Source organism: Pezoporus occidentalis, unplaced genomic scaffold (genome assembly GCF_034315485.1).
Source record: "Pezoporus occidentalis ecotype Australia unplaced genomic scaffold, CSIRO_AGI_Poc_V1 ctg8, whole genome shotgun sequence".
Lineage (NCBI taxonomy): Eukaryota > Metazoa > Chordata > Aves > Psittaciformes > Psittacidae > Pezoporus > Pezoporus occidentalis.
In genome coordinates this window covers 9,179,447-9,196,116 of record NW_026916158.1, presented here as the reverse complement: position 1 = coordinate 9,196,116, position 16,670 = coordinate 9,179,447, and the positions used below count along the sequence as shown (strand labels likewise).

Sequence of the window (16,670 nt, the reverse complement as noted above, 5' to 3'; positions counted from 1 at the left end):
AGTTTCCAGCTGCGTCTTACTGAGCTCAGTCCCTATTTTAAACAGGGTCCCCATCATCCTATCACTGCTCAGCACTGGCATGAGCAGAGGTAGAGGGGACATGGGGGCACTGCTAGAGGCTTTGCCCACTGCAGTGCCAGGTCCTCTTCAGATGTTTGCCAGCTGCTGAAGTGGGTCCATACAGGGGAGGCAGATGTGCCGCTGCCAATTGAGCCCCCGCTCTGCTGAGATGATGGTGCAGTGCTCAGCTGAAGGTGCTCATAATGAGACCATGATAAATGACTTGCCTATAATGTGACCTGACAAAAGCACAGTTGAGCTGCAGGGAAGTGCTGTACTCCTGGCCTCCATAAATGTGTATATTGCATCCCGCTCACATACTCAACCTGAAGAGCCCACCTGTGACAGGGCACAGAGATCCTTCAGATATCCAAAAGAGCATCAGGCCTTGCTTTGAAAGAAATTTGTGCCTGGGAGGCTCAAATCCCAGCATCTGGGATTAAATAGGCTTTTAGGTGTGCAAGAGAGGAGGCTGGTGGTTTGATGCTGCCATGCAGGAGAGAGACCAGAAGTGGGACAAGCTCACCAGGGCCACTGGGCACATGGTATGCTGGAAGGATAGTGTTAACAATGTTCCCTCTCTGGGAAAAATGCTTTTGTCTCCTTTGTGCAGGGGGTTGGCTTTGTTCACCTGCAGGATTGGAAATAAAGACCAATCAGATGATCTTTATTTAAGAAATAGCTGTGACATTCAGGGCCTTGCCTCCTGCCAGCCAAGCCCAGCCTACACAAGCATTATGTGCTTTATTCGGCAGCATGCTATTTTAACTAAAAAAACTCCAACATTAAAACCCAACCCAAAACCAGTGTAATACACACTGTGATTGGAAGCTCAGGGTAACATGTATTCAACCCGTTCGTCAAAAGCCCTGTGCTTTTGAGGGCATGCAGCAGCGACTGTCACCAGCAGCACTCATCCAAGGAGGTCAGGGAGTGCTGGCAAAGCCAAGAAATCACACATTACTTCTTCAGAGTTACCATGTCCCGGTGTCCTGGTGGCATCTCCTCTAGAGTTTGTAGTATAGAGTTCAAAAACCTACAAAAGCTGTACATTCACGTTGTACTCAGCAAGGACAGGCGTACGCGTGGAGTAACACATGCATACGCAGCTTACGTGGGCAGTGCGAGTGACTGCGCCTGGCGTAGGACATGCCGGAGTCTGGAGCTGGCAGGTTATTTCAGGTTTGATGAGATTTTCCTTCCCTGAGGCAAGTGGAATAGCAATGATAAATATGGCTATAGGTGGTAGTGAAGCTGTGCTGCAGCTTGAGCGTTAAGCTAGAGGAAATCAGTGTCCTTGGGCATGGATGTTACCTGTTACCTATGGATGTTCCCTGAGGGTGAGATAGCAGCAAGGCAGGCAATGGCTCTTCCCTATATGAAATGTGGGGCTGTCTTTAAATATTTGTTAAAGTACCTATATGTCTATCTATAGATGTATCTATTTTTATAGGTGTCAGTCTATAAAGTTAGCTGTTGATATCTATCTCTAGAGAGACAGATACAGAATAGAACATAGAATAGAATATAGAGTAGGTATAGAATAGAATTATAGTCTTGTGATAGAGTATATATATAGTATATATTATATGTAACAGAGATAAAGTAGATCTGTTAGACATCTACTGTATAGAGATTTATCTGTTGTATTAGATAACTATTACAGACAGATCTGTATAACAGCTATAATAGCTATATAGTATCTATAGCTAGATACCTATAACAGGGAGAGGTATCTATATAGGTAGCTATCTATAGATAGATACAGATTTCAGATCTGCCTGAATATACAGTGCAGATTATTGCAGAGCAGCAGTTTAAAGATACATCTTTGTCTTTGGATAGCACAGCCAGCTTCTTGGGCAGAGCTGCTATAGTCAGCTGCCATCTCCAGCCCTCCACGTGATTTAGCGAATGTATGGTGTTGCCAATCCCTCCAGTGCCTGCCTTTCCACTGCAGTCTGCTCAGCTGCTGTGTCGGCAACGGGGGGAAAAAAGGGGGGAAAAAAAGGGAGGAAGAAGGCCCAGATTTATGCTTCAGCGGGTTGTCTGCCCGTTAGCCCTGCAGTGTTGCTGCACCCTGCACACGAGGGAGTTATGGCAGGCTGCAGATCCCCAGTAGCCAATACTGGCATTTGAGTGCCCTCTGCTGATGTGCCGGCTGAGGTGTGGAGAAGCCTGCAGCCCTTCTGCTTCATGGCAGTGTTGCAGCGGTTTGCTGCGAGCCCCTGCCCCAGGACCAGAGTGCAGGGTGGTTTGGGGAGCTGAAGGAGTTACGCTAGGTTAAAAGCAGAGGGGGAGGGGCTGCAGGTGTCACCTGGGTGCCCAGGGCACTCTGGATGGCTCACAGCAGGCTCTAGGTCATCATCCTCCCCCCCAAAAAAGCACTCTGGATTGCTGTCAGCAAAGATGCTACAGCACAGAGCAAGCAGGGATGTGACCCAGGAGGCAGGAGTGGAAAGGGAAGCCCTCAAATCCTGATCATTTTGTGTTACAGAAAAGAAAAACCCTAGGATCTTGGGTCTTCTTGTCTTAGCTTGTGGTCTTTGCAAACATTAAGAGGGATGTGTTCTCTTCTTGGCAGGCAGTAGCTCCCCCAGCACCCTCCCTCATGGGTCTGGGGACGAGTTTCCCATAAGCGATGGGTTTGTCCAGTTCCTGGGTGTCTGAGACCTGATGAGTCCACTAGTCGGGCATGTGGGCAAATGAGGACCACACACTGCCCACATAGCTTCATCTGCAGGTGGAAGAAGAAATGGGGTTGTGTGTATGGTCTGGTGCTGGCCAGGAGGATGTTGTGGGCTCTTCATAGCTGATGCTAGGTACCAGAGCACATGAGGTTGGAGTAGGATCAGCAAGCCCCTCTACTGCCCCAAACAGACCTGCTGGCTAGCAAGGCATCTTATCAGGTGAACAGGAGTGTTGCGGGTTGCTGGACCAGGGCTCCCTGAAAATTGTGCGAAACTCTCAGGGAGAGGAGTGGGGATGCTGACCTGTGCATTCTGCCCCCACAGCAGCAGAGGCGGGAGAAGGAGTTGCGGAAGCAGCAGGAGCGGGAGCAGCGGCGACACTATGAGGAGCAGATACGGCGAGAGGAGGAACGGCGACGTGCAGAGCATGAGCAGGTAACACGGTGGGAGCGAGGCAATAGTCTTCAGCACAGATCTCTTCTTGTAATCAGGGTTTTTCTTGTAAACACTCGTAATTTATGCTACTTGAGAGCAAATCACTTAATTGTTAACACTGTGTGTGTTGCTTTCCACTGCTGTCACATATTTCTGTGTAGGTCCACTTGCAGGCCTGCAGGTGTGGGGACACTTGATGCAAGCTCTTCCCACCCGCTTGTTCCTGGGGTGGGGTTTTATGGTATTCCCAGTTAATGTTCACTATTTCCCAGTGATTTTCACTGTTTACCCTCAGAGGTCCCTTGTAGGGTGGTGGACACCCTGGACTCTTTGGGCAGGGACAGAGAGTACTGGCTCTCAGGCTGGGTGGATGTAGGTGCCCACCTCATTTTTCTTCCTGTTGGGAAATACTGTCTCTTTTACCTTCTCTCTCTTTTTCCTTTGATCCTTGCTGCCCATGCCTCCAGGAGTACATCAGGCGACAGTTAGAGGAGGAGCAGAGACAGTTAGAGATCCTGCAGCAGCAGTTGTTGCAGGAGCAAGCACTACTTCTGGTAAATGGGAGGACATGGCCACGCTTGCTGCTTTCTGCCCATGTCGTGTCCGCATGAGCCTGCGTGCACCCAAGCTACCTAAGTGATCCCTGCCATGCCGAGACATGGGGGATGCCACTGTCACTGCCAGACCCGGAGCCTCCTGTCCCGCTCTGTGGCCACAAGCATGCCTCAAAATCCCCACCACTGCTTCAGCTGGGTCCCCTTGTGGTGTACAGCGCTCTCATTGCATCCCTTCCTGGCATCAGCATGCTTGTGCCTTCATGAGAGGAGCAGCTCTGTTAGTTGCTGTGTAGTTTTGAAGGCTGTTTGCAGCATGTTGGAGTGTGGTTGAGCTGTCGCATGCCTGCCCCCAGAGAACCCACCCTGTCGTGCGGATTTTCATATTCCAAGTGGAGGCCTTTGTTTTCATTTCCTTGCAGGAACACTGTATATTCCTTCTTGTGCTGTTTTTGTTCTAGATATCCTCTTTTTTTATTTGATTTCATTTTGAGTTTTCCTTTTAATGCTGGTAGCTGTTATTCTCACTGCATTTTCTTTTAATCTGCAGAGATTATTCTTTTTGATCTTGCTATTAATTTTATTTAGGGAAAAGAAAAACCCTCAGACAAGCCCTTGCCTTTTAAAATGCCTCTTTCAAAATTACTTACTCGTTAAACCTCATAGAGCCATAGGGATTCAGAAAGATCACACAGTTAGCTGTGCTGCGCAGCCCTTCCCACAAAGAATAAATTGGCCCTACAGAGGAGTTGACTTCACTTGAGCTTTGTCTGACCTGGTGATGTTTGGCACCTTATCAGGTTGATCCTTTGTTCTTCCCATCCAGAAAAATCAGGGCAAAATCAATGGCAACTCCTAAGCAGATGTCAGCCCTCAGGGTCTTTGCAGGGCTTCCCTGGTGAGGCGGGGCTAGCACCTCCAGTTCCCAGTAGACAGGGCAGTTCACTGGCTGCAAAGTATCGATTTTGGGGTCACAACTCTGAATTTGTTGGCCCTGTCCTCCCAGCTACCTCTCCTCTGGGATGCTTTACAGCTCAGTCCCCAAAGTCTTTCACATCAATGAGCTTTGCCAGGAAACAGTCTTTCAGATACTCAGGCCCCATTTTCCACCCAAACAGATAAATCTGTAGTTTGCAGCCCTATGTTTACAGGCTGGCCAGGCATCCATTTCACTGTGTTTTCTTCTGGGTAGGAGTATAAGCGCAAACAGCTGGAGGAGCAGCGGCAAGCAGAGAGGCTGCAGAGGCAGCTCCAGCAGGAGCGAGACTATCTGGTCTCCCTGCAGCAGCAGCAGCAGCAGCAGCGGCAGGACCAGAGGCCAGCAGAGAAGAAACCTCTCTACCATTATAAAGAAGGGATAAATGCCAGCGAGAAGCCAGCGTGGGCCAAGGAGGTAGGCAAGAGTAAGGAGCAAGAGGGTGCCTGCCTACATCTGCAGGGCTGGGCACACAGTTTGGTCTAAAATACGTACAGCAGATTGCACTCTGCTGGGTCAGCCTCCAGCAGATGCCATTAGCAGTGCTGGAAGCACTCTCAGTTCAATGCAGTGTGTGTGCGCATCTGTGTGTACCTTTGTGCAAGCAAAGAGAGTGAAGGAAGGAGGCTTTTCCATGAGAGCATGCAAGGAGGAAAATGAGTCGCTCCTGGAGGGGTTCAGCCATAGCTGGAGGTATGTGAATATACTGGGAGCTCCTGGTGTTCATACCTGGCACGTCCACAAGCCTACTGAGGGTCAGGGGTGGATGTAGAGGGTGGTTGTAGCAGGGTTCCTTGCTGAGCACTAATTCAGTTCACCATAGGCAAACAGAGATCAGCCAGCCTTTCCTCCCGTGCTCAGGGCTGTATCTTTTGGGATTGCTCTGCTTTCATGATTTTCAGGAAGGCAAGCCACATCAAGAGTTTTCTTTTTCTCTCCAGCTAAAAGAGGTAATTGTTGTAATAGTTGCAAGATCCTGAATATTAATTATTGCCTGGCTGAATAGTATTGAAAAGATGAAGATATGCATTGTCTGCAGTGCAGTTTCAGGATCGTGTGCAAACTCCGTCTCCTTAGTCTCTTTGTGGTGGCTCCAGTAAGACTGGTGCCCACTCCTGCATTAATTTTTCCAAAGTTCTTTGTGTTTAGTTGGTTTCATTTTGCAGCCATGGGCAGGAAGATCTTTTCTTTTAATAACTCGCCTATTCCTACTAAGCAGGATCACAGCTCTGCTGCCAAACGCCTGGCACCCTTTAGTCCTGGCAGAGATGGGACCTGCATCCAGCACATAGTTCTCTCCTGGTCTTTCCTCTTGACAGCCCTCGGCTGCATCCACAATACCTGCAAGCATCAAATGCTCAAGAAATTCAATCAGATCTCCATTGCTAAGCAAAGGTTAATAATATGAACAGTTCTTAACCTTTCTAAACCATCACAGATGGAGATGTGGATGTCTTTTCACTTCTTTATACTCCCTTGGGTTTCTCCTTTGTTCCCTTCTAATTTAGTCTTCAGAGTCTTTTGGTGGTGATGCACCAGAAGGCATATTTTCATGGAGTTGCAGCATCATTCTCCAGCCCTTCCAGTGGAAGAAGAGGTTTGGTAAGTGGGTCTGCAGATAAGATGCTCCAGATGTGCTGAGCCACCTCTAACGTGAGAGGTTTCCACCTGGATGGTGCCTCTGTAGCTTTGTGCAGAATAGGGTCTCTCTTGAACATCTGCAGAAGTGCTGAGAGCTGGTAGCAGGCAGGGAAAGGGGAATAAACTGTCTTTCATTGCCTGGTTTAAATAAATCCTCTGGAACCTTGCAAAAGTACCTCTGGCACTGTCTTCAAAGCCATAGCAAAGATATATAAAAAGGAGCCTTATTCTTTATCTGGTGTGAAGGAGAGAAGTGCTGGATTTAGTGTTCTGTTTCAAACACAAAGTTCCATTTCTTCTGTTCCATGGGGGAGGCATCTTTTTATTTGTTGCCATCACTTGAAGCACAATGTTGGGAACTGTACAATATGAACGAGAGCAGCAGAATGTCACCTCATACCCTTTGCTGAAGTCACAGGGAAGATGAGGTTTCCTGTTGTTGGGGAATATCTCCAGCTTCCACTAATTAGCTCTCTGAACCCTTTACCTGTGTCACTCTGTCTGATTTCTAATGAAATGCTCAAAGCAGCTGGTGTGGCATCTTTCTGCTCTTGGGAGCAGTAGTTTGATGTACTGCCTTGACAAAATACCTTTGGGAACTTCCCTAAACTACTCCTCTTGCCTTGATCCCCTGTTTTACCTGCTGCATAGTTACACTTCTAGAACAATGCAGCTACTCTGCAGCATAGATTAAAGTGCCATCCTTGCTGGCTATACAGGTAGACTTGTGCTGATACTTAAATCATCCTACCATGGTTCTTGTTACAATTTAGCAATTTCCATACCCAGCCCATGCATGCTAATTTAACGGAAATATTGAGACTTTGTTTTCCTTTGAGAACAATGAAAAGACAAGTCTAGTGTTCAGCCTACAATTTCTGGAGGCTCTGCAGAGCTTATTAGGATATTTTCTGAAGATTTTGCGTGATATTCCATACCATCCTTGTATTTATATTCCTTGGTCTCAAGTCTTCTCCCTCAGGAGCTTGATCACCATAGCTGAATTCTCCTTGCACTGTGCCCCTCTCTGCTTTTCAGAGCTCTCCTTTATGGACTTATTTTCCCACCTCACTCTTCTTCACATGGTAACTCCAAGACCCTGCAGACAGAGGGTAAAGTATAAAGTGGCTATAGCCACTTGTGTTGTGTCCTTGCATCCCCTTGTTAAAGGGACTGGTCTGTCAGTGAAGACAAAGCTCTGGTTTAGGAACCAGGCTGTACTGCATTTTTCATAGCTTCCCTGGTCAAGGATTTATCTTCTTTTGTGCTAAACAAAACAGTCTGATCAGATAGTCTTATCAATACACATGGATGCACATCTCCATCTGCTGCCTCTTCTAATCGTCTTGTGAATGAAGGGTTATCCACTGGAAATTAACTTGGGATACAGCCAGGGTGCTGTCCCAGACCTGCCATTTAGCCAGGTTCATTATCAAGGACTCGCTGGGCCTTTTGGACGTCATGTTGTAACCCTCTGATGATCCAGCCAGGGATGTGGCTTTAGCACTCTAAGCAGTAGTACTGTAATGAGCAGCTTTCTCCATTACTGGCTTGTCTGTTATAGACCAGTATTTGCCAAACAAAGCGGTGCAGGTAGTCAGGTGTCCTGGGTTCAGCTGCATTCTCTCCCCTTGTTATTTCCTTTATCACTAATATTATTGGTGGTAGTAGTAGTAGTTTTGTATTAAACCTTAGTTACTGGACTGTTCTTATCTCAACCTGTGGGAATTACATTCTTTAGATTCTCCTCCCCATCCCCCCAGGAGCAGGGGGAGGAAGAAGCAAGGGGAGTGAGCAAGCAGCTTCATGGTTCTGAGTTACCGGCTGGCCTTAAAGCATGACACCGAGTCTAACATCTCAGTGACAAAGAAGCTTGGTCAGCTGAAGGATAGGTTTGGGCAGGTGTATGCCATACATGACCATGCATAAAGGAGGGGACAAGTTTAATCGGATGTTTTCCATGCAGTGGCCGGGCTCTGCAGTGCTTTCCCACAGCTCAGACCTTCCTGGGAGCTCAGGGCTTGACTGTGCGTTGCAAGCTCTGCTGTTCTCTGCAGCAGCCAACATGTGTGTCAGCTCCTCCTGCAGTCCCCATGGCTTAATTCTTCTCTTGCTTTGAAGTGATGTATTGAAACATTAGCATCCTTCCACTGGGTCCTGCACAGAAGCTGCTAAGAATGTTTCCTGTTTGAGGGGAATCTCGAGTTCAATTAGAAATGGCTTGAACCAGAGCAATGATGAATTCCTGCAGGATTTTACTGCTTTTTCCCTCACTCTGCCTAATGGTGGAGTCAGTAAGGCTTCATGAAGTGCAGCTGGAGAGTTCCAAGAGCATCCTCTGCTGTGCTGGTGCAGCAAAGTCCTAGTGAGGACATGCTGGCAGTGGGAAACCAAGTGTCCTTCTCCTTCCCAGTACACAGACATCCCCATTTCATCATTCCCCTGCCTTCTAGTCTACACAAGCTTTGACGTCCTCCATGATTAGCTGCACATTACAGCTTGGCAGTGTGCCGGAGAGCACCTGCAAACAGGTGGAGGACTCGGCAGCAGCACTGTCTTTGCCTGCTGTCGTTCATGACAAAGTTTGGTTGATAAGGAGATGTACTGGGCCATGCCTGCAACCCAGTGCTCATGCTGCTGTTCCCTTGTTCAGAAGAAATTCTCCTTCCTGCCCTTCTTGCCTTCCCATCCTTGTGTCTACTCCCATAGGCATCACCAAACCTAGTTCTGTACAGCCTCTGCTAGCCAGTGGGCAGCATCTGGGGAAGTTGCGACAACCTCTTAAGGCACAGCAGTGTCCTGGATGGTCCCTCATGAACTAGAAAGAAAAGAATCCATAACACAAATCTCTTACCTAAATTTTACCTAAATCTGGTGCCTGCTCAATATCTGAAAATGGAAAAGATGCATTTTTATTAATATAATGGCTTTTACTACTTAAAAAGCAGCTGTGGTTCTTTCCAAGCAAACCTATTTTAAAGTTTGCCTTTTAACATGACATTGTAGATGGTGGAATCAAGACATGCTAAGGGTATTTAACATGTTAATGATACATGAATGAAAATACCCGTCAGATCTCGAGGTATCAGAAATTCTGCATAGCATATGCAGTATGAATACCAATGCATACAGTCTCTAACTGCAGGAGCAGATTGCACGTATGTCTGGGTTGGCTGAAACCATTGCACTTTGATCAAAGGGAATCGAAAGCAGTGGGCTTTGGGTTTATTTCTCTACTGGTAATGGAATCTTTTCCTCTTCCATACATGACAAGGTGCGAGGCTTACTAAATCTAGATCAAAGCCAGCCATTTTCTGGCTGCCATGTTTATTCTTTCATTCAGATCAAATAAAAGCACTCCTCATGTTTATAATAGTGAAGGAAAAGGGTCCCCTTGCTTAAAGATACATTTGAGAAGAAGCACGAGCTTCTCAGGAGTCATCTTCTAGAAATACCTCTGAGAGTCATGTTTCCTTTTCTTTATTTCTTCATTTCATATTCAGAAATGAATTATGTGCATAAATACAAGTAGTTCTTTCAGTGTCTTTAAAATGCATTTATTGCAAAATCTGCAGAGTGACTTGGATTCCATGATGATACGGTTTAGTGTGAGGTGTCCCTGCCCATGGCAGAGGGGTTGGAACTTGATGATGATCTTAAGATCCTTTCCAACCCTAACTATTCTATGATTCTGTGATACGATATATGTGATATGCCAAAGGAGAAAAGAACTTCATATGTATTTAGATATGCATACCTTGGTTTTCTGTCGGAGACAAGTTTTTATGGAGTGTTCACCCACTCTCCCTGTCTCACCGCAGGTGGAGGAACGCTCCCGGCTCAATCGCCAGAGCTCACCGGCCATGCCCCATAAGGTGGCCAACAGGATTTCTGACCCCAACCTGCCTCCTCGGTCGGAGTCTTTCAGCATTAGTGGTGTGCAGCCAGCCCGGACCCCACCCCTGCTTCGACCTGTGGACCCACAGGTAACAGCGCTTTCCCTGGCAGGCTCACATGCCAGAGCCAGGATGCTGGGGGTGCTGGTAAGGTAACAAGAAAAAGCTGATTTAAGGGAAATTGTGTCTCAGCCTGAAGCATATTCATAAGAGCAGCATCTACATGCATGAGTATATTCCTCTTGTCACCTTCCATGTGTTAGCTACATCATGCTGGTTTATACCTTCCTTTGAAGCATCACGTACTAGTTACTGCCAGAAACAAGCTGGAGGAGAAAGAGGAACTGCTGGCCTGGTCCAGTGTGGCAGTTGCTCTGTTCCTCTTTGCATCTGGTTTATGTAGACGACTAAGACCACAGTGCCTGGTACAAAAGAGCCAAGATGCTTTTTGCTTTCTTTACTGCTTTAATTCAAGGTTTTGTTTTGGTTTTCCATTGAGTTGACATCAGTCACAAACACATCTGGAGAGGGCATAGATCACCATGACTGTCATGCAGGAGGGCCATCATTATTTTAAGAGTTCCTCCCAGCCATGAGGTCTGTAAGTACTCTGCCACCAAAAGCTGTAGAAGTGTTGATGCTGGCTCTAGTCCAGCCCCTGGAATTACTGCCACAGATCCACAGACTTCAGTAGGTGTTTCAGAGGGAAGTACAAAGCCTTTGCTCCAAGTCCAGCTGGGCTTTCTGTGGGAAAATGTGCCAGCTAAGTGCCATCTACGTGTGGTATGCGCACTTGTAGGACAGCAGTATGATGCTATCTTTAAACAGAATACATATAGGAAAGTCCTTAAACGTACTGACCCAGTGTACATGGTCTGTATACATTGGGAGGTAGGTAAAACCTCCACTGTAATCTTTCTGATTGACCAAATACTTTTCAGTGACCTTTTTGGTAACATATATTGTCAACAGTTACAAAGACTTCTGTTTGGCAATAAAATCTTAATGAAAAAGTTACCTGACACCCAAAGACCCACGTAAACGTATGCATGCATACACATATACATATGATACATGTATATGTGTACGTAGACATGTATGTAGAAATGTCAAATAAAAATTACAACCCCCCTGTATCAAAAAAGTGCAGCTTCACAGGGTCCTGGGAGGAAGCTTTGATTTCACAAACTAACTTTGTGAATTTCTCAGATTTCCCAAAACAGATGTTGGTATTCCTTTCACTTGTAACCTTTAGATCTGTAGGGCTGATTCATGGGATAGTGGCTACCTAGACCTATAGGAACTCATGCTGCAAGATTTTTTTTAAGTCATCTATGCCTCAGAATTCCTGACAATTTTTTTTTATTATTATTTATTATCCTTTTTTTTTCCCTCCATTTTAACAGGGAAAATCCATGCCAAACTCATTAGTACAACTTTAGAGGTGCAAGCATAGGAGCTGTAAATTCATCCAGTAGCAGGCAGAGCCTGGGGCAGGCACAGTGTGCGCGGGAGCTGGCAGGAGGGAACAGCCTGCCCCTGCTCCTGGGGTGGTACCCATGGATTGGCCCCAGGCTGTCATCACGAGCCTGTCTCTGGCTGCACACAGGAGCGGTCAGGGCTGGAGCATGACATTGCCTGATTTTAAAAGGCTGAGCTGTACAGGCGTGATTTTTAATAGGTATTGTATTGAAGCCATATAAATCAGGCATTCCTGAAACCAAGGGAGTGCTGGTCTCAAACTGAGGGGGCTTTTTAATGCATCTGAAGTGCTAAATCAAATATTTTAATCAACTTTTTTTTAATCAATTTTTAAAATATTTTTTATCCCTTCTTTTTTCTTTTTTTTTTCTTCTTTTTTCCCTCCCCCCCTCCCCCCCCCATTTTGTACTGATAGTTCTGTTTTGACTTGGTGCTTAGATTCCACATCTGGTCACTGTGAAATCCCAAGGAAGCTCCTTGTCTGGGTCTCAGTCACTGCATGAACAGCCTGCAAAGGGACTGGCTGGGTTTCAGGAGGCTTTGACGGTGACCTCTCACCGCACTGAGATGCCAAGGCAGAACTCGGACCCCACCTCAGAAAACCCTCCTCTGCCCCCTCGCATTGAAAAGTTTGACCGAAGTTCTTGGTTACGGCAGGAGGAAGACATTCCACCAAAGGTAACACTACCGCTCCTCACTTCCAGCACGTCAAAGAGGCAATCCCAGAGCTAAGTCCCCATGGGATAGTCCTGCACTCAGCACCTCTGGCAAAGCAGATTGGGCAGAATTGAGCCCATCCCCATGGCTCCACGGCGAATACCTACAGCCCCAGGTCTGCATTTCCCAAGGCAGTTTCTGCACAAGATGCTGGTAGCTGCTCTTGGGCACACACACAGTGCTGCAAAATAGTGTTCACCTCCAACAAAGAAAGTTCTGCAGCCTGGATAGAGGCCATAATAAATTACTGTCTTCTTCCCCTAGGATAAAAATCAACCTTCTGTTTAAATAGAATTATAGGAACATAAAATTTGTCATACTCAATAAGATGGGTCCTTTTTAATCTGGTACCCTGCCTCCAGTTGCAATCAATATTTGATGGAAGACTTGTAAGGGCTCCAGCAGCTTTTTACATTCACTGGCATTTTGGCAGTGTCTGGCAGTACCTCTTTAATTAAGACTCTTCTGGACCAGTATTTCAATCACATTGTTTATACACCTTCGTTTTGGAAGAATTATAACGTGGCTATTGAAATTTGCCTTACAGTGAATCAGTGCTCAGCAATGGAGGATTTTTACAGAGGAAAAAATATTACAAATTCATTAGTGACAGCAAGGCAGTATTTGTCCCTGGCTAAGAGGCAGTTTTTCTTTGTATTCATAAAGTAAGTGGCTTAAGAGCAAAATACCAGCTGCCAGGTAAGCCTGCCTGTGCAAGAGATCTATGGTGGCCTGTCACATGTGTTAATAACATTCACATTTTTGCTACCAGCAAGTGAGAGGAGACATTAGTGCTCACCTAAGAGGAAAAACAAGTCAACAGCTCCTGGAGCTGTTTGTGTGCTTCAGTTCTCAGTAGTGCAGGAGGGTGGGTGCCTGGTTTTAACCTCATTTTGAAAAAACCCTTGCAATTTAAAGTTGTTTTTTGCCTTGAGTCCTTGAGAAGGGTGTCTCTTAACTGCAGTGATGCACTTCATGGCGAAACCACAGCACTAGCTCCTTGGAAAAAAAGCTGTTTTCCAACACTATGGAGTATTTTCCCCATTGGCTGAGAGAATGTGAACTCTGTAAGGTGTCCCCATGAAATCACATTTAAGGCTGTTGTGTCAGCAGTAATAGCTGTGAGGAGTCTGACTTCACGTTTTACTGCCCAAAATGGGTTTGATATGTTTGTAAATGGGAATGAAAGGACTGCCCCATGAGGCAGGGCTGGCTGTCTCTGTGGTCCAGGGTCTTGTTTCTGCCTGTGCTTATAGCTGGATGCTTCAGAGGAAGGTAAAATAGTCCCCAGGTCACAACTGCAGGGTACCCTACCCAGAAGGGAGATTTCCTTTTAATGAGACAAGCTGTAGCTAATGATACTGCAGAATATGAAGCTTGCTTGCTCTCTAAATTTTCTCTTACCTAACATAACTGTGTGTTTATTCACAAGAAAAAAAACAAAACTTCCATCATGTCTCTGAAATGCACTTCAGTTAGAATTTTACCTTAAAAAGTAATTTTCTGGGTTTTGTTAGATTTAAATTATATATGTGTGTGTATATGCATACATTCACTTTTGAAAAAGTAAACACCCTGTTTGATGATAGCGGGGATGCTCAGGGCCTCCCCTGCCAGGAGCATCCCTCACCACACCCTTTGCAGCTCATTTCTGTCTCACACTTGGGTGATACCTTCTATAAGCTGAGAGCTTTGTGGTTTATAATTGCCTATCCCTCAGTGGGAAATCAATTATAAATCAAGTAATAAGGCAGTGCTGGGAGGTGATCTCTCAGGTGTGCAAACAGCAGCCTGAATGGTGGGGCAGACTGGGTGACAGCAAATGTGTCTGTTCTTTTCCAGGTGCCTCAACGAACCACTTCCATATCCCCTGCTCTGGCGAGGAAGAACTCCCCAGGCAATGGCAGTGCCCTGGGGCCCCGACTGGGCTCCCAGCCTATTCGAGCAAGGTATGGGCATGGGCAAGATATGGACATGGGCAGGGTACGGACACAGAGGGCAATGGGCAGGAGTGATCCCAGCATGCTCTCCTTTGCCTGGCTGGGGAGCCCAGACACGGGCTGGGTTTAGCCCTGCTTTTACTGATTGGTAACAACACAAGATATGCAATGCTTCTCTTATCGTTGCAGTGAACTTTTGCATTCATTAGTATTTTGTACTGGCACCAAAGGCTGTGAATGCTTAGACCCCTGGAGGTTTTGCTCCCTGGGCTGAATATGTTCCTGGGCATTGCAGGGTTTGGAAGTGGATGCTACATCTGCATCTGGGGGTAAAAAAGGAATTTGGGCATTCCCTTTAGCAGAACCAGGCTCTGTTTCTCCCAGTGTCATCTCTTACCTATAAGGGGATCCACAAAAGCCAATGGGGAGATCTCAGTGATACATACAATAGTTTTTCTATGCATCAGAGCAGCTTTTCACAGATAATGGCTGAGGAATGTACTGATACAGCTTGGGGAGATTTTCATTAGATGTAGACCAAAGGTAAAATTACTTTCAGTTTCCTAGGACTAGGGCCTTTAGTTTAGCCTCATGCAGCTCTTGGGCATGGAGGTGTTCCGGGAGCCCTTGTAGCACCCTGAGGCAGGATGCTGCACCACAGCTGCAGTCTGATCTGCCATGTCAGAGCTATCCCTGGGCATGTTTAAACCAAGCAGGAAATTTGACAGGCTCTGCTCACAGCTGGATGGAAAAAACTTGGCTTAGTCATGTGAGAGCTTGTCTCTGGTTTGCACAGCATCACTGACAGCTATAGACCTCAGACCGGCAAATCTCAAGGTAATATGTGTTCCACATAGCATTGTGTGAAGGAGCTCCTTGGTTTCTTCTTTCTGCCTTGTCCTTTCAGGGTGAGGTCAAAAAGAGAATGCTGGGATGTCTGTAGCCGTGTGCTGTCACCAGTTTCAGTATGCACCTTTCTTTCCAGCTCAGTGCCCCAACCATGCATCAGCAGACTCACATACAGTGGGCAGCAGCTTAGAGTAGCTGACAGGGGTAGCAGAAGTCAGAAGAATTTTGCTGGGTTGTTGTTTTTTTTTTAATAGAAAAAAAAACATTCATATTGTGGTTTGTTTCCCTTTATTGCTGAAGGCTGAAGCATTTTGAATTCTTTAAAAATGTTCTTTTAATTAGCGCCTGCTTGAAGGACAATTTAACATGCAGAGGGATATTGGACTGCGTTGTCCTAGGAAGTGATGATATTGGAAATAAAAACAATAAGGGGATCTGAGGTTCAAGTTGAAGGCTGCCCACTGTTTCCTGGACATTGCAGTCCCAGTCCTGGTTGGTACAGGTATATACATTAGTTGCCAAAGTTTTCAAATACGTTTCATGAGTTAATTTAGCTAAGGACACATCAGCCATACAACATGAGCTGGAGGCCTTCAGTTGGATGAAAACTGGAAATTATTAGGATGCTATCGTATTCATTAAACTTAATATTCAGTGAAAGTATTTCATATTTCATTTCTCTCACAGCAGTGTAACATTTCTCCAGCTTTCCTTTTGAACTCCCTCTCCTATTGGTTCTTGATTTCCCCCATGCATAAATGTAAATATTACAAAAAATGCTTTCCTTTATTTGTCACCCTGTTGTAGCAAATGAGGGGATTTTCCTTGCACACAGAAAGCTGCTGTCTTGCTGTCATAATTTTAATACCCACCTGTTTCAATGTGAAATAACAATAGACAGGGATTTTATACATGTTAGGCTCTGTCCAAACAGTTCTGCCAGCAACCCCATTATGGTAGTGGGCCTTAGCACAATTTGCACCAACATGTTTGAGGGAGACCCCACAGACCTTGCACCTCACACGCGTGGCTTCCAATTGTAATTGTATTATTCATGTGGCACTATTACCACATTCTTTTTATGTATGCAAAGTTCTAATTGGACTTGACAGAGAAAGCTTTTCATACATTTTTTAACAGGACTTTGAATAAGAGAATTTAACAGAAATATTGTATGGAAGCAAATTGCATAACTCTGTGTGAACATGTCTTCTGATTTCATTTCAGTGGCAAATAAGAATTAATTTCCTGAAGGCGTCTGATACCCAGAAAGATATTAGTCACTCTTTGTGTATCCAGGATGCTTTTTATTCTAAATGTGTGCATGTTCACAAGGCAAGAGAAATCAAGGAATAAAAGGGGATCTCTGATGCAAGTTTAAAGTGAAGCCATGAAAATTGGGAAGTATGAGTAAGTGGTAAAAGTGACAT

The 16,670-nt window shown here is 45.7% G+C and overlaps 1 protein-coding gene across 6 annotated transcripts in view; it reads left to right on the top strand.

The window, feature by feature from the left end:
- The window catches only part of TNIK (TRAF2 and NCK interacting kinase), a 163,161-nt gene that overhangs the window by 120,760 nt on the left and 25,731 nt on the right, over positions 1–16,670 (top strand). For 4 of the 6 annotated variants that reach the window (XM_062603146.1, XM_062603143.1, XM_062603147.1 and 1 more), the window contains 6 exons: positions 3,075–3,185; positions 3,653–3,739; positions 4,932–5,132; positions 10,178–10,342; positions 12,173–12,412; positions 14,294–14,400. In XM_062603146.1, coding sequence (XP_062459130.1) covers positions 3,075–3,185; positions 3,653–3,739; positions 4,932–5,132; positions 10,178–10,342; positions 12,173–12,412; positions 14,294–14,400 — 911 coding nt within the window. The remainder of the gene's footprint in view (positions 1–3,074; positions 3,186–3,652; positions 3,740–4,931; positions 5,133–10,177; positions 10,343–12,172; positions 12,413–14,293; positions 14,401–16,670) is intronic. The other 2 variants (XM_062603149.1, XM_062603148.1) reach the window with 1 other exon arrangement.